Genomic DNA, 17,916 nt, shown 5'->3' on the forward strand with positions numbered 1-17,916 from the left:
CCTCGTCGCTCTCCTCTGTACCCTTTCAATTTTATCTACGTCCTTCTAGAAATGAGGCCTCCAGAACTGCACACAGTACTCCAGGTGTGGTCTGACCAGTGCCGTATACAATGGGACTATTTCCTTGTATCTCCATATCTCATTCTCTCCCTGGTGACATCCGAAAGATAACGGGGAAATAAAACCTTCGCAAACCCCACTGGTGAGCGTACGTAATTCCGCAAGAGGGTCTGGTTTTGCGGAACTGTGCTATTGCTTTCAGCCTAGCGGATTCGACACAAACACTTCGAAATCAAGGGACGGAGATCTGGAGGAAGCCTTCGATACGGGCTCTGAGTTTCTTCCTCCCATGACCCAAACCTCCCCTCTCCTCCCCCGCTTGGGGACATCTGAAAAGAAACTCCTCCATTTGTCCCGCAGATGTTCAGGTCAGTCTTTCGGGGGTACGCTTTCTTCAAAAGAAGCGGTAACAGTGTCCCGGATTGGAATTTTACGAATCTGTTTTTCTCCCCTGAAAAGAATAAGGGCACGGCTTTCCTTGGATGCTCCCTGCCTCCTGAAGCATGACTTGCAGAACGGGCTTAATTGCAGCGCTGTGCAGCTGCCAAGAGGAGGGAAACCTGCCAGAGAGGGTGGAAAACGGGCCGCCTTTGGGTAGCTTTGACCCTTGAAAGAGGCCTCCCCCCCCCCCCGGAAGAAGGATTGTTTTCCAAACTGCAGAACAGTAAACACTGAGGCTGAGAGAGCCAGTTTGGTGTCGTGGTTAGGAGTGCGGACTTCTAATCTGGCATGCCGGGTTCGATTCTGCGCTCCCCCACATGCAGCCAGATGGGTGACCTTGGGCTAGTCATAGCACTGATAAAGCTGTTCTGACCGAGCATCAGGGCTCTCTCAGTCTCACCCACCCCACAGGGTGTCTGTTGTGGGGAGAGGAAGGGAAGGTGAATGTAAGCCACTTTGAGCTTCCTTCGGGTAGAGAAAAGCGGCGTGTAAGAACCAACTTCTACAGTGGAAACAAGAGATACGGAGGGGATGCGTGTGGTCAGTCCATGTGCTTGACAGCCAGAGATCAATGCTGTCAGCTGGTAAGGGCACTGGACACAAAGGCCATGTGATCGTTTTCATTCTCTGGGTTTTTTTCCTTCTATTAGCCCTTTTCAACCTTTTGACCACGGAGAAAGCCCCCTGAAATAATTTTGTCATGCTTTGAGAAGTGGGGTGCACAGCACATGAGCCAAGAAGAAGAGCTGGGAGATAAGTGACACGGAGAGAGCTTTAAGAGAACTGCTCTGTGAGAACAGCTCTGAGAGAACCGCAACTGCCCCAGTCTCTCCCAGCTGGCTGCATGTAGAGGAGCGGGAAATCAAACCCGGCTCTCCAGATTGGAGGCCCCCACTCTTCGGCAGTCCAATGCGCTGGCTCTCTGCTCCGGCCTGCCTGCCGTCATTGGGGGCTCCACGCTGATCTGGTTTGCATCTGCTGAAAGGCCCGGCTCAGCCTTCCAAGGGGAAAGGAGACGTTGCGTAACGATTTTTAAAACAGCTGAGTCATTGCACAGCCTCCGAGGTTGGCGTTCACATCCATGTGGTCAAACCCTTGGGAATGATCATTATCCATTCATGTGCTTTATTTCTCTCCCGCCTTTCTCCCCCAGTGGGGGATTCGGAGCGGGCTCCGTCGTTCTCTTGTGGGATAGTCATGCTGAGGGATCGTGGCCGGCCCAGAGGTCACCCATTGAGCCGCCATGGCAGCGTGGGGATTCGAACCGGGGCCTCCCCGCTCCTAGTTGGACACTGTGACCACTACGCCGCGCTGTCTCTCAGCCACTTTGCCTGACTTTACATTTGGGGGAGGCCCAGGTGGCCCTCTTAGGGGGAAATCACCCTCCCATAAACTAGAGCAGGGGTAGTCAAACTGTGGCCCTCCAGATGTCCATGGACTACAATTCCCAGGAGCCCCCTGCCAGCATTCACAGGGGCTCCTGGGAATTGTAGTCCATGGACATCTGGAGGGCCGCAGTTTGACTACCCCTGAACTAGAGTCTGTTCCGAAACCGGGACTTTAATGCGTGTGTAAGAACACGCCGCTCCTTTTTGCTTTATGAGAATGACAGCTTTAACTTCCACGGCCTCAGCCTCCCACCATCTGGATTCGCCCTGAGATGCTCCCATGCCCAAGCCAGCGCTCTGAGACTCAGCTTTATTTATTAGATTTCTGTTCTATCCCGCTGCTCCCAGCCCTCGTGGCTTGTGGCGGCTCACAACCTTATGCCCCCCCCCGCCCCGTAGGGCTCTCCGCTCTGCGGACAGGAATCTGCTGGTGGCCCCGGGCCCCTGGGATATCTGCCTGGCCTCGACCAGGGCCAGGGCCTTTTCTGCCTTAGCCCAAACCTGGTGGAACGAGCCACCGGAAGAGCTAAGGGCCCTGACGGAGCTATCTAGGTTCCACAGGCCCTGCCAGTCGAGAGCTGCAGCACGATTTGAGCCAGGCTGGAAAGCCCAGTGGATAACCTACGTGTGGGAAAAGCCACCCTTCCTAGCAGACGCCCACTGACACGGCAGCCCTGCCGCCCATTAAAACCCACCCGTGAATGTGTGTTTCATCTGTTAAAAGGAAAAAGAACCCGGGAGGGCTGAATCGTCCCCCAGGGTGGAATCTCCCGGAACGGAAACTCCTCACAGCAGTTAATAATCAGCAGAGGGGAGCCCTTCTATTTAAGCCGGAATCCGCACAGCACTTAGATCTTGGGGTCCTTGAGGACCGTAAGCGAAATATGAGCAGACCGTGGGATGCAGTGGTGCAGAAGGCAAATGCAGTCTTGGGCTGTATCAGCAGCGGCATCACATCAAAATCAAAAGAGGTCGTAGTCCCCCCGTATACCGCATTGGTCAGACCCCACCTGGAGTCCTGGGTGCAAGTTCTGGAGGCCTCACTTGCAAAGGGGGGGGGGAACCAAAGGGAGAGAGTGCAGAGGAGAGCGACGAAGTGGATCCGGGGCCTGGGGGCCAAACCCTGGGAGGAAAGGCTGAGCGACGTGGGGATGTTCAGCCCAGAGAAGAGAAGAGAAGGCTAAGAGGGAACAGGATCACTGTCTTTGAGTAGTTGAAAGGTTTCGCTTAGAGGAGGGCCAGGAGCAGTTCCTGCTGGCAGCAGAGGAGATGACCCGCAGGAATGACGTTAAATTACATTTAGAAAGAACAATACTGGCTGGATACCAGGATTTTTTTTTCCACAGTAGTTCAGCAGTGGAATGGGCTGCCTAAGGAGGTGGGGAGCTCCCCCTCACTGGCGGTCTCCAAGCAGCGGCTGGACAGATCCTTCTCCTGGATGCTTCAGGCTGATCCTGCACTGAGCAGGGGGCTGGACTAGATGGCCTGGATGGCCCCTTCCCACTCTAGGATTCTAGGAGTCTAATTCAGCAGTGGAATGGGCTGCCTAAGGTGGGGAGCTCCCCCTCACTGGCAGTCTTCAAGCAGCGGCTGGACAGATCCTTCTCCTGGATGCTTGAGGCTGACCCTGCACTGAGCAGGGGGCTGGACTAGATGACCTGGATGACCCCTTCCCACTCTGGTTGTAGAGCTTGGAGCCAAGCCTCTAACATCCCATCAAAACCCAGGGCGTAGGCCACCACAACATGCCTCCCTTCCCGTTGCTACATCGCAAACCAGCAGCCCCTGCAGGCCGAGGCCCAGGGAGCCCCCCAAGCTATCAAGAACAAGTATTCAGGTATCACAGTGCTATTAATAACCATTTGGTTTACACGGGGGATGACTCAGCTTTCAGTTTGGCAGCCGGGCACCTTGGAGTGGTCCGTGCCACCAGTCGATTGTGCAGGGGGTGGGGGGGGGTGAGCGTCCAGTTTTAAAAATTGCCTTACAGCTTGTGACGAGCCTCTCTTTGAGTGGCCAATGGGCTGCCCATAATTCCAATGCCCCCTGCGCTATCGGTGGCGTCTCCCGTCAAAGGATAAACGGGCGACCAATTAACACTGCCGTAATTAGCAATACGGGAACGTGCGTTCGTCATCGGCGGCCAGGCTAATTGTCTTTGCTTCTTTCCATGACAAATTTCAAATTTCCTCTCTCTCTGTCTCTCTCTCTCTATGTCTCTCTCTCTCTCTGTCTCTCTCTCCCTTTTAAAGGAAAATGTTGACAGCTGAGCTTGAAAACATCTGTTGAAATCTCAGAAAACAGCCAAGCTCTTAATAGGATTTTGTCGTTTTGGGGTGGGGTGCAGTACGGTGTTTTACCTTTTTTTAAAATTGCAAATCTCTCAAACCGATGCTGCCTTTTGCTTGTTCTAACTACGTCAGCATTGTCTGCTCTGACTGGTAGCAGCTCTCCAAGGTCTTGAGAGAATTTGGCCATAATGTGCTAGCTTGTCTCTTTAACTGGAGGTCCCGGGGATTGAACTCGGGGCCTTCTGTCTGCAAAGCCAGTGCTTTCTGTCGGTCTGTGATCTCAGCTGTCTGACCTTTGCAGCTCCGGGGTGGAAATGCTGTGATCCAGCAAGCGAATTATTGCCCTTGGCACTGAAAACGTTCTCAAGTTATTAAAACGTGGAATTCCCTGCTAGAGCATGTACTGAGGGCTCAGAGGCAGTTTGAAAAGGGGGTTAGATATATTTGTGGAGGGGAGGGTTGTCAGGGCTTACTAGCCATCATAACTGAATAGAACCTCCAGATGCAGAGGCACTAAATCTCCGAATCCCGGTGCCAGGAGGCAACATCAGAGGAGGGCCTCAACTTCTGTACCCTGTTATTGGCCCTCTAGAAGAAACTGTCTGGCCACTGTGTGGGACAGGAGGCTGGACTGGATGGACCCTCACTGGTCTGATCCAGCAGGGCTCTTCTGATGTTCTTATGAAGGCCTCAGCCTCTCTGCCCTGTTGGTGGCCCTCTGGAGGAACTGGTTGGCCAGTGTGGGAGATGGGATGCTGGACTAGATGGACCTCTGGTCTGATCTAGCAGGGCTCTTCTGATGTTCTTATGAAGGCCTCAGCCTCTCTGCCCTCTTGGTGGCCCTCTGGAGGAACTGGTTGACCAGTGTGGGAGACAGGAGGCTGGACTAGATGGACCTCTGGTCTGATATAGCAGGGCTCTTCTGGTGTTCTTATGAAGGCCTCAGCCTCTCTGCCCTCTTGGTGGCCCTCTGGAGGAACTGGTTGACCAGTGTGGGAGACAGGAGGCTGGACTAGATGGACCTCTGGTCTGATATAGCAGGGCTCTTCTGGTGTTCTTATGAAGGCCTCAGCCTCTCTGCTCTGTTGGTGGCCCTTTGGAGGAACTGGTTGGCCAGTGTGGGATACAGGAGGTTAGACTAGATGGACCTCTGGTCTGATCTAGCAGGGCTCTTCTTCGTTTGTACCCAAATTGGGACTAAGTTTTAGCTAACTACACAACAAGAGTTGCCAATGGATCCACACACAGATACAGATACTGAAGGTGGCTCTGCTGGGTTCGTCTGCCAATGGAGATGTGGGGGGGGGGCTCCTCCTCCTCCTCCCCCTCCCCCTCCTAAGGCTTGGGTCACACAGAGAGAGGCTGCCCTTTGTGATGCCAGAGTGAGGTCAGAAAGGGAGCCAGGCAGTGAGCAGAGAAAGTCAGGGTATAGCAGTGCTCAGGGCTGCGACCTGAGTCTTGGGAGACGGGTAGAAAGCCAGGTAGGTGCTCAAGGCCTGAAAAGAGCTGGGAAAATGGGAGTTTGAAGATGCTGGTTTGGGAGCGGTGCGTGTTTCCGGGTAAAGAAGACCAAGAGACTAAATTTGGCAAGGCTGATCTTGTTTGACCGTAGCATTGTGGGGCCAGGGACTTAAGCAGGCCAACAAGAGACTAATCTAGCATTCAATGTTGTTGTTTTTTTTGAGCCCCTATGATAAAAAGGGTGCATGGCCTAGAAGAGGGGCGGGTAGAGTTTTGAAGATCCCATTAACATCTTCTAAATGGGAAGGAACTACGGATCAGTGGTAGAGCATCTTCTTGGGATGCAGAAGGTCCCAGGTTTGATCCCCAGCATCTCCAGTTAGAGAGGACCAGGCAGTGGGTGATGGGAAAGACCTCATCCTGAGACCCTGGAGAGCCATGGAGAGTGGGGCTGTGGCTCAGTGGCAGAGCCTCTGGTTGGCATGCAGAAGGTCCCATGTTCAACCTGTGACTTTTCCAGTTAGAGAAGACCAGGCAGTGGGTGAAAGACCTCTGAAGGGCTACCTACTGCTTTATGAACTTGCACAACCATTGCAGTCATCTTCAGAGGTCCTGCTTTGGGTGCCCCTTCCTTCTGAGATCAGGTAGAAAGCGACTGGGGAAAGGGTCTTTTTGGTCATGGCACCAAAGCTCTGGAACTCTGAGCGATTTCATTTTCTCTCTCCTGTGAGAGAGAAAATTTTCTCTCCATTTTCTCTCTCTCCATTTTCTCTCCATTATCTCTCTCCGCCAGCAGATGATGGCTTTTTATTTTGTTTGATGTTCCTTCAGTGATCTCTCTTCCGTGCTCAATGTGTTAATTGTTTTAGTTGTTTTTATGTCCTCGTATTTTTTTTCTCTGGTTTTAATGTTTTGGTGTTGTTGTTTGGTTGATTTAAATGTTTTCAGCGATTCCTCTTCTACTTTGCATATTTTAATTTGTTAGCCACCTTGGTAGCCCTTGTGAGGGCAGAAAGGTGGGATATAAATAAAGTAGATAAATAAATAGTTTTGGCTGCCACACCAGGGAACTGCATTGAACTTGATCCAGAGCAGAAGATAGCTTAGTATTCAGTTCTCAGTCAAACGGGTTGGGCAGTAGGTGAGACAGGTTGCTGGACTATATGGACCCCTGGTCTGATCCAGCAGGGCTCTTCTGATGTTCTTAGTATGCTGGACTAGAAGGACCACTGGTCTGACTCAGCAGGGCTCTTCTGATGTTCCTAGGATGCTGGACTAGAAGGACCACTGGTCTGACCCAGCAGGGCTCTTCTGATGTTCTTAGGATGCTGGACTAGATGAACCCCTGGTCTGACCCAGCAGGGCTCTTCTGATGTTCTCAGGATGCTGGACTAGATGGACCCCTGGTCTGATCCAGCAGGGCTCTTATGATGTTCTCAGGATGCTGGACTAGATGAACCACTGGTCTGATCCAGCAGGGCTCTTCTGATGTTCTCAGGATGCTGGACTAGATGGACCCCTGGTCTGATCCAGCAGGGCTCTTCTGATGTTCTTAGGATGCTGGACTAGATGGATCACTGGTCTGACCCAGCAGGGTTCTTCTGATGTTCTTAGGATGCTGGACTAGATGGACCCCTGGTCTTGACCCAGCAGGGGTCTTTTGTTGTTCTTAGAATACTGGACTAGATGGTCCACTACTCTGATCCAGTAAGGCTCTACTGATGTTCTTGGGATGCTGAACTAGATCAACCCCATGGTCTGACTCAGCAGGGCTCTTTTGTTGTTCTTAGAATACTGGACTAGATGGTCCACTACTCTGATCCAGTAAGGCTCTACTGATGTTCTTGGGATGCTGAACTAGATCAACCCCATGGTCTGACTCAGCAGGGCTCTTTTGTTGTTCTTAGAATACTGGATTAGATGGTCCACTACTCTGAACCAGTAAGGCTCTACTGATGTTCTTGGGATGCTGAACTAGATCAACCCCATGGTCTGACTCAGCAGGGCTCTTTTGTTGTTCTTAGAATACTGGACTAGATGGTCCACTACTCTGAACCAGTAAGGCTCTACTGATGTTCTTGTGATGCTGAACTAGATCAACCCCATGGTCTGACTCAGCAGGGCTCTTTTGTTGTTCTTAGAATACTGGACTAGATGGTCCACTACTCTGAACCAGTAAGGCTCTACTGATGTTCTTGGGATGCTGAACTAGATCAACCCCATGGTCTGACTCAGCAGGGCTCTTTTGTTGTTCTTAGGATCATAGAATTATAGAATCATAGAGGTGGAAGCGACTTCCTTGGCCATCTAGTCCAACCCCCTGCTCTTCTGACGCTCTAACACTTTATACGAAAGCAGTGTCGGCAGAAGTTCAACTGCAGACCCAAAATAACATGCGTTATTTATAGCATTTGTGTAGGAAAAGGAACTTTCCCCATCAGCCAAGGAGCCCATAGAAGTGACTCAGATGTTTCTCATTCTACAGTGGGAGATGGGGAGGGGGGAAAAATGACAGCTTTTATCTTTGACCCGGACGGTAGTTTCCGGACTTGCTTTTGTGTACATTACTCCCTCGCTTCTAAAACCTTCCACTTCACAGCACCGTGGGTCCCCCTCCCTTGAAACGCCAGCGGATTTTATTACCACCAGATTAATTCAGGGTTTTGCCGTCAATAACGCTTCCCCCGGACGGCATGATGTTTTGTCCGAGGCTCGGTAGGATGTGAGGCGTGTGCCAGATCCTCAGTGTTTTTTCCTCCGCTTATCAATCGGCCCTTTGTGGCCGGTGTGGGTTTTTGTGAGCTTGTGAGAACTTAAGGCGCACAAAAGGACTTGCTCTTTGGAAGGAACATTGGCCGAATGTGCCCAGGGAAGGAAGGGTAATTAAAGGGAACGACCCGAGGTAACCTCCCGGCGGCAACGCCACCAGCGCCATCCGCCATGGGCAGCCGAGGTCAATAAGCAGATCTCTCTCTCTCTCTCTCTCTCTCTCTCTCTCTTAAAATAAAAAGTCTTTTAAGAAAGCTGATCGCTAATGCCTATCATATGGAATGGAGCCTCTTGTGGCGCAGGGTGGTAAAGTAGCAGACATGCAGTCTGAAAGCTTTGCCCATGAGGCTGGGAGTTCAATCCCAGCAGCCGGCTAAAGGTTGACTCGGCCTTCCATCCTTCTGAGGTTGGTAAAATGAGTACCCAGCTTGCTGGGGGGTAAACGGTAATGACTGGGGAAGGTGGTGGATTCTCCATATTTGCAAACTTTTAAACAGAGGCTCATCTGATGGAGAGGCTGATTCTGTGAGGGTTCAAGAGGGTGGCAGGTTACAGGGGATGAGCGAGAGGGTTGTGAACGTCCTGCATAGTGCAGGGGGTTGGACTAGATGACCCAGGAGGTCCCTTCCAACTCTCTTATTCTGTGATTCTATCCTCTTGTTTGCTTGCCACATTCAATAGAGCTGAGGGGAATGATGTAAGCGGCTACAGGTCCCCAAGCAGGGGAATCTAAAGGAAGTAAATAATAAATTAATGTGCCGCAAGCACACAGGAATGCAAGAAGGCGAGACTCGAACATATGTGGATCCATTGCTTTGATCTGAGTCTTGTCCCTAACCAGAACTGCTCTGTGCTTTGGCTCTCCTCACCCCCGACCAAATCCTTTTTATTTGGACGTCAACGCCCTGATGTCTTACGCTTTAAGGGTTGCGGGTGTGGTTCACCAGGGGCCTTTGTTTCTCCGAGGCCAGCGGGTGTCCTTGGGTTGGATCTTGACAGTTTGCAAGGGATAAAATGTCTCATTTCATAAGGTGGTGCGTTTAAGGCTGTTTACGTCTCTTAAAAACACCCTCCTGGTGACGCAGACCTCATGCTTCAGGATGCTTGAAACTTGTCTTTCTTTCCCTCTCTCCAACTTTGATTAGAAACAGTTTACTTGTTCGGCGGCTGGGACGGCACCCAAGACCTCGCAGATTTCTGGGCCTACAGCGTGACGGAGAACCAGTGGACGTGCATCTCGCGGGACACCGAAAAAGAGGCAAGTTTCTAGTCCTCCTTCCGGCGGTCGCGCGGCGCAACCATCAGAAGCTGGCGCACCGTTCCCGGGATAACGCGTTTCTCCAACTTGCTGCTTGCTGCATTTTCAAGCCCGCCGCGTCCAAAATCAACCTTTTCCCTCCTTCCCCCCCATTTCGGTGTTCGCTTTGAGAGCGTGTGAAGTCATGACCTCTCTTTTATTTCTTTTCTTTTTTGAGCTTTCGGTCTTTCATAATAGCTGATGTAAAAGTTGGCTGTTCTGTTGCTGAGGAATAAACAAGATGCCTTGGCAGGACAGGATGACACACAAAAAATGTTTAATGAAGCCCTTGGAGCCAATGCGAGGCGGCCGGCCCGGCAGAAGGCTACTGGGGAATGTCTCCGCGTAAACAAGCCCGAGAGCCCTGAACGAAAAGAGACCGGGAGGGAGGGAGAAAAAGGCCTGGGAAGCAGAAGGACTTTTAAGTGGGAGGGGGCTGGTTGGTCGTCCCCCCCCCCCGTCTCCCCCGCCCACCTGCTGTCAGTGAGCTGACACAAGCCTAGGTGGTAAGGAACAGAAGCTGGTGGAACATGGAACTTTTGATCGTGTCCTTTTAGCTAATGGCTGTTGGAGGATGGATGAGGTGAAGGTGGCAAAGAGAGCCAGCTTGGTGCTGTGGTTAGGAGTGCGGAGTTCTAATCTGGCATGCCGGGTTTGATTCCCCGCTCCCCCACATGCAGCCAGCAGGGTGGCCTTGGGCTCGCCACGGCACTGATAAAACTGTTCTGATCGAGCAGTGATATCAGGGCTTTCTCAGCCTCACCTACCCCACAGGGTGTCTGTTGTGGGGAGAGGAAGGGAAGGCAAATGTAAGATGCTTTGAGACTCCTTTGGGTAGAGAAAAGCGGCATATAAGAACCAACTCTTTTTCTTCTCCATAAATGAAGTCTGCAGAAGTTAGGCAGCAGGACTGCATGCCTTGGTAGGGCAGCAGCTGTGTAGGAGTTGTTGTGAACAGTCATTCCAGAAGTTCCTCGTCTTCAAAGGAGTGAGGAAATTGCAGCAATCAGAGTTGGATAGCAGGAGGCAAGGAGGCCTACCGGTCTCTCTCCGGCTGGATCTTTTCCAATCTGGCAGGGGACTGCAGCTAGTTGCACACAGTGGCTGGCCACTGCCAACAGCCAACCAGTCACGAAGGAAAGCAGACACTCCCAGTTCCCTTGTCTCCGTTGGTGTGGGTAACAGAAGGCTTTGGAATCGGGGACAAGCAGGGGGTGGGGCTGGGAGAGCCAGTTTGGTGTAGTGGTTAGGAGTGCGGACTTCTAATCTGGCATGCCAGGTTCGATTCTGCACTCCCCCACATGCAGCCAGCTGGGTGACCTTGGGCTCGCCACGGCACTGAGAAAACTGTTCTGACCAGGCAGTGATATCAGGGCTCTCTCAGCCTCACCCACCTCACAGGGTGTCTGTTGTGGGGAGAGGAATGGGAAGGCGACTGTAAGAACCAACTCCTCCTCCTCCTCCTCCTCCTTCTTCTTCGTCTTCGTCTTCTTCACGTAAGAGAAGCCATGTTGGATCAGGCCAATGGCCCCTCCAGTCCAACACCCTGTGTCACACAGGGGCCAAAACCCAGGTGCCACCAGGAGGTCCTCCAGGAGAGCCAGAATACCTCCCAGACAGAGCATAAAAGCCCCGGACAGAGAGCTCCATCCCAACCTTGTGGCTTGTAGCCACCCATGAGCTTCCTCTCTCTCTGTTTATCCAGTCCCCTCTCAAGGCTGTCTGTGCCTGCAGCCGCCACGGCTTTCTGTGGCAGCGAATTCCGCACGCTCCTTCCTCCTCTTCTCCTGTCCACCGGCAGCCGGGATTGTGGGCCTGCGCATGCACGTGAAGAGGAAAAGGACTTGGAATAGCAGCCGATGCTCTTCGAGGCCCAGGCAGTCGGGCCTCCAGTCCGAGGCGAGCTGCAAAGGTCACCACCGGAACTGGATAAATAATCCCGGGGAAGGAGAGGGGAGGAGGGCAAAGGTGTTCGTAAACAAGCGACTAAAAGGAACAATCTGTTGCTGAGAATGCCCAATGGGATTCCGAGAAGAGGAGGGGGTTAGGGTTGTTTTTTCCTTCTAAATTGCACTGCATCGTGTTCGTTCGAATGCCCAGACAGACGACATGATGCGTACAGCGTAGTGGACTACCGTAAAGCAGGGGTAGTCAACCTGTGGTCCTCCAGATGTCCATGGGCTACCATTCCCATGAGCCCCTGCCAGCGTTGGCTGGCAGGGGCTCGTGGGAATCGTAGCCCATGGACATCTGGAGGACCACAGGTTGACTACCCCTGCCTTAAAGGACCCAAGAGACGGGCCACGGCTGCAGGAGACCAATTGGAACCGGTATGGAGCCACAAAGACGGTCTGGAAAACAAGTCTTCTTTTAACAAGGTGGGGGGAGCTGGGGAGAGCTCATTGTGGAGAAGGTGTGCAGTGTTCGTTGCATAAGCAGGTTAGCCATAGCAGGAACACGACGATGCCCTCGAAATAAAACGGTGTTCCCATAATTAGAATAGAATCATGGAATGACAGAGTTGGAAGGGGTCTCTTGGGTCACCTCGTTCACCCCCTGCACTGTGCAGGACACTCACAACCCTATCGCTCATCCACTGCAACCTGCCACCACCTTGAATCTTCACAAGATCCCACTTCTGCTTCAAAACTTCCAACGAAGGAGAACCTACCACCTCCCGAGAAAGCCTGTTCCACTGAGAAACCTCTCTAGCTACCAGGAACTTCTTCTAGAGGTTTAAATGGAATTTCTTTTGCATTAATTTCATCCCATTGGTTCTGGTCTGTCCCTCAGGAGCAAGAGAGAACAACTCTGCTCCATCCTCCACATGGCAGCCTTTTAAATACTTGAAGATGGTTCTCAGATCCCCTCTCAGTCGTCTCCTCTCCAGGCTAAACAGACCAAGCTCCCCCAACCTTTCCTCCTTCCTCTCCTATCTATGCTCAATATACATCCCCTTCTGTGGCCCCTGCGGGACACCCTTTATATTCTGCTCGATTGTTGACACTGCAGGGCTTGCGTATTCCAAGAGGAACACGACACGGCACAGCTTTCCCGGGGACCAGACCATTTTGACGCCAGAGAAAAACTGCTGGGGTGGATGCCCCCGTTTCAAAAGTCAAACAAAACAAGAACAACCTATGTATAGGAAACTTAGGACTGAATTACTCAGGAGTCCAGTTGAGAAGTCTCATTCCAGCGTAAACTTCCATGAGTGAGAGTCACAAAATCTGATACCGAAGAAACTTTGTTCGCCTGTGAGATGTTACTGGCCCCCGGTTTAACGTTGCTACACAAGATCTAACCGGGCCACTTTTCTGGATAGTTCAAGCGTATCGGGAGGATAGCTTGGCCCGATCCTTTCTCTCTCCCTCCCCCACTGGTTAAGCCGAAGTTAATTGCTCCTCCTCACACATGTTCATTTTCCCTGAAATCTCGTTCCAATCTAGCTCTGCCGGTGCCCAACCCTGAGAATAAAGGAATTGGAAGAGCGTCTGGCCGAACACTTGAGTGGGGTGGCCTCCAGGGCAATCGGATCTGTTCCACGGTGCAATCGCTTGTGAGTTAAGGACGCAGCAAGGACGGATGTCCGTGTAGCCTGCTGGGAATGCCCGTCTTGGCTAATGCCGAGAGCCCCGGCAGCTTCTGGTTATGTAGAACTGAAAGGCGGAATTATTCAGGGACGAACTTAAGACAGCTGTTATTCAACCGTTTGATCCTGCAGGAACCCCTGAAACATTTTTTTCAGGCTAAGGAGAACTCCAGAAGTGGTGACACGTCCGTTCAGAGAAGTGGGTGCCGAAGATGCAGGAGCCAGCCAGCCAGTCAATCAATTATTTACTATTTCCATTCTGGAGAATGGGACGAGGTCTGTAGATCCAACAGGGACGTGGCCTCTCGCAAAGTCTAGTGATGTCAGCGGCTGTCCTAATTTCTGGGAAAGGCCACGTAACCCCTGGGGAGCTCTTGCATAACCCCAGTTTTCCCTGGAACCTTGGCTGGGAATCCCTGGCTTAAGGAGACAAAAGTCCATTGGTGCCATAAAGAAAGGAGATTTCAGAGCTGTCTTGGGCTGCAGAAGAAAACAGCAAAGTTGGAGTCCAGTGGCTTCTTAAAAGACCAACAAGATTTTGGGGTGATGAAGTTTCAAGACTGAAGGCTCCCTTCTTCAGATATCTGACAAAGTGGGGTTCGACTGTTGAAAGCTCATCCCCCCAATAGTCCAGGCAAGGCCGATCTCATAAGACCTTGAAGATAAGAAGGGTCACCCCTGGCTAGATCTCGAAAGAGCGGCTTCCAAGGAATACAGGGGTCATGATGCAAGGGCAAGCAATAGCAAACTACTTCTGAAGTCTCTTTTGTCTGGCTGCCAGAGAGCCCTAGGGTCTCCTGGGTAGATAACATGCATGCCATGAATACCCTGAAAAATGAATGAATACCCCGAAAAGCTCTCCAAGGAGCTACTAGACTTCACAGAATCTTAGAATCATTCAATTGGAAGGGACCTCCTGTGGTAATGATTAAGAATTTGCCAGTGTCATGAACCAGGGCTCCTCTCTCCTGAGATGCAAGACTACTAAAACATTAACAGCAACAACAACAACTTCATTCATAGGGAGGAGCAGCCTATAAATCAAATCCTTAACACTTAGTGGCTCTTACATATATTTGTGCAGAACCATGGTGGGTGGAGCGTGTCCGGATTCCATTTCCAGCCGGACACGCTCTGCGGGCCAATCAGGATGCGCCCAGCAAAGCTGGGCATGCCTTGATTGGGCCGGCCCCTAGAGCGCCTGTCCTCACAAGGTGGCCGCACGGTACTCAGCAGCAGATGCAGCCTGGCCGCCAAGGGGAACGATCCTGAGACATGCTGGCCTGGCCGCTGCTCACCCCGCCTGTGCCCCAAAATGGCTGCCCTGTCCCCACAGAGGCTCCCACTGGGCACAGGGGGGGGGGCTATCTCAGATGCCCTTGGACCCTCTTGGATAACCGGCCGCATGCACGGCCCAAAGGTTGGCCATCTGTGGCCGCATCAAGGTGCCTACTTCTAGCGCCTGTTCCATTCCTGGCTGCAACGGTCTTTTTGGCTAGCAATAAACAAAAAAACTCTGCTTAACTTCGGAGACCTGCTAAGATTGGGCTAGCCTAGGCTGTCAAGGTCAGGGCGAGAACTAAATATACTAGCAGATTATGTGTCCTCCCCCCTCCCTCTGCACCCACTAATTGCGGAAACGTGCTAAGAGAGCTTGGAACGGGTTAATAAGCAGCATTGTCAGCGCCTGGGACGTTCATCAGGAGGATGTTAACCGTGTTTTCCTTTTCTAAACGAACTTTGGCCCCTGGTTAGGCATATCGTTCCAGACGTGGCTGCTGAAAATAGCAACCGCCTGCTTAATTCCTCCCGTAACCTCGAGGACTTTTTTGGGGAGGCCTGCATCCTGCTGCCAGATGCCTCTCCCGAAATGTTTTGAAGACAGGCAGTATGGTCCTCTTCAGAGAGGGGCTGGGAATAAATCCTCTCCCCAGCTGAGTGGAATTTTGAAAATGAGTAAACGCAAGCAGAAAGATTTTAGGTATTTTGGGTTTCTTTGACACTGGCATCGCTCTGCGTTGGTGGAGGAGGGCATTCGGAATGCGTTTCTCCTTTAATTCAGTGTTCAGAGCCACCTGGATCCCGTTATAGCCGCTTCTATACTCTGGTTTTCTAACAAGGGGATGTGTCGTGGAGTCCCTGGAATGACCTAACCGTTGTCCCTGTTGCATGGGCTTGCCAACCTCCAGATGGTTTCTGGAGAACTTCTGGAATTACAACTGATCAAGATGAGTTGGTCTGTAGTAGCAGAAAAGAGCAAAGAGTCCCGCAGTACCTTTGAGACTAACAAAATATACGGCAGGGGAAGAACTTTCATGATTCTGTGAAGGTTCAAGGGGGTGGCAGGTGACAGTGGAGGAGTGATAGGGTTGTGAGTGTCCGGCACAGTGCAGGGGGTTGGACTGGCCTTCACAGAATCAGCCTCTCCGTCAGATGGCTCTCCAGCCTCTGTTTAAAAATCTCCAAAGATGGAGAACCCACCACCTCCCGAGGAAGCCTGTTCCACTGAGGAACCACTCTGACTGTCAGGAACTTCTTCCGAATGCTTAGACTTAATTTCTTAGACTCTGTAAGTCTAAGAATGTTTCAGGAGTTTCTCATAGGTGCAAAGGCTGTTCTAGATGCAGTTGCCTTCTGGTCTAAGGTCAAGCTAGCCTGGCCCATCCAGGTCAGGGCATGATGGATTACAACATAGATATTGATAAAATACTTAAGAACCGCTTGTTAAAACCAATAATTTAAAACTGGAGGTAGGAAGAGGAAAGAGTCCAAGCCCATCATGAATATACCATTTTCAGCTGCCTCCTAAAGATCCACAGAGAGTGAGCCGGGCACCTCCTTGGGGAGGCTGTTCCATAATTGTGGGGCTACCACTAAAAAGGCCTTTTCCCACGTACTCGATAAGGCAGAGCAGGAATTCCCCGGCAACACCTTTGGGGACTGGCCTTCCCTGTAGGACACAGTGTTACAAGACCGGCTCCCGTTTGGACCAAGATATTAGCTCAGATCAAACATTCTGTTGAAGAGGTCCTTTTCAGAGTAATACAGGCAACCCAGCTCAAGAAAGTCTCGCCTGGAATGGCCGTCGATCCTTCTTCCTGTCCCAGGAGTGTGCGTTCAAGCCCTCCCTCTGGACCAAGAAACTTAAGTTCACCCAAAACACAGCTCCTCCCGCCCGCCCGCCCCCTGAACAGCCGGCATACAACATGGGGCTTAAAAAAACAACAACAGAGCAGATAAACAGGCCGTTTAGGCTAGTTAGAAGCCGTCTGGCTTTTATCTGGTTCCTTCCTGTCCAAGTTAGAGCCACAGAAAGGACTTTGGCTGAAACTTAGACCCATTTTGTTTGCGTTGGCAGGCTTCCCCGGTAGAAGGCCCAGGATCAAAATATGACGTCTGTTGCTTAGGTGGAAAGCACCTTCCCCCAGAAAGGCGATGGGACCTTTGGTTTGTGGTATTTTCCAAACCAGCCTTTCATTAACTCTATCATATGTACTCTTGACGGTCTCCCAGATGCTTTTCAGAATAGGATTTTGGCTTCCAGACGCTCTTTTTACCCCAAGGTGTCCTGGTGTCATGTTCACAGCCTGTGGGTGGTGGTCAATCCAGATCAGGGGTAGTCAAACTGCGGCCCTCCAGATGTCCATGGACTACAATTCTGATGAGCCCCTGCCAGCATTGCTGGCAGGGGCTCGTGGGAATTGTAGTCCATGGACATCTGGAGGGCCGCAGTTTGACTACCCCTGATCCAGATGGCCAAGCGTATTAGTCTGTCGGTAGCAGTAGAACGGAGCAAGTGTCCAGCTGCACCTTAAGGACGCGTGACATTTGTGGCCGGGAGAGGAGCTTTCGGGAGTCACTGCTGAAGAAGCGAGCGGAGACTCACGGAAGTGTGTCTTTTGCCACAAATTTTGTTAGTCTTTAAGGTAAAACCAGAAAGGGAACCGAAACCCAACCTGAATAGAAGTTGGGAGCCCAAAAGTTGAGCTGCAAAATAATATTAAAAAATCATTCCAAATATTAAACATAATGTGCCAATAATATATTGAAAACAAAGTAAAACCAGCACATCTCTAACTGCACATGACAGAATAGACCAAACGCATTTCGACCCCAAGGGGTCTTCCTCAGTAGTGAAGATACTGTGTGAGATGCTCTCTTGTATAAGATCAATATCTATCCATCTATCCATCCATCCCTCCATCCATCCATCCTTCCTTCCTTCCTTCCCTTCATCCTCCCTCCCTCCCTCCCTCCCTCCCTCCCTCCTTCCTTCCTTCCTTCCTTCCTTCCTTCCTTCCTTCCTTCCTTCCTTCCTTCCTTCCTTCCTTCCTTCCTTCCTTCCTTCCTTCCTGGTGGTTTACATAGAACATTTGAACAATAACATATGAATAAAATGAATAATAGAAAATGAATAATAGAAAAATCTATCATCATCATCATTATTATTTCTTCAATTTATTACCCACTACTCCTAGGTGGTTCGTGGCGGGTTACAATAGCCTGCATGCAATCCCAATAAAACCCCTATTAAACCCCCAGGCATAAAAACATAGCACAGACCCTACTAATCACATTAAGAAAAAAGGAGATACGGCAGGAAAAAACTAACTCAAA

The 17,916-nt window shown here is 51.1% G+C and overlaps 1 protein-coding gene across 2 annotated transcripts in view; it reads left to right on the forward strand.

The window, feature by feature from the left end:
* The window catches only part of MKLN1 (muskelin 1), a 118,991-nt gene that overhangs the window by 67,222 nt on the left and 33,853 nt on the right, over nt 1-17,916 (forward strand). For both annotated transcript variants that reach the window (XM_077340349.1, XM_077340350.1), the window contains one exon: nt 9,556-9,668. In XM_077340349.1, the coding sequence (XP_077196464.1) occupies nt 9,556-9,668 (113 nt within the window). The remainder of the gene's footprint in view (nt 1-9,555; nt 9,669-17,916) is intronic.

This window comes from Paroedura picta, chromosome 5 (genome assembly GCF_049243985.1).
Source record: "Paroedura picta isolate Pp20150507F chromosome 5, Ppicta_v3.0, whole genome shotgun sequence".
In the NCBI taxonomy this organism is placed as follows: Eukaryota; Metazoa; Chordata; class Lepidosauria; order Squamata; family Gekkonidae; genus Paroedura; species Paroedura picta.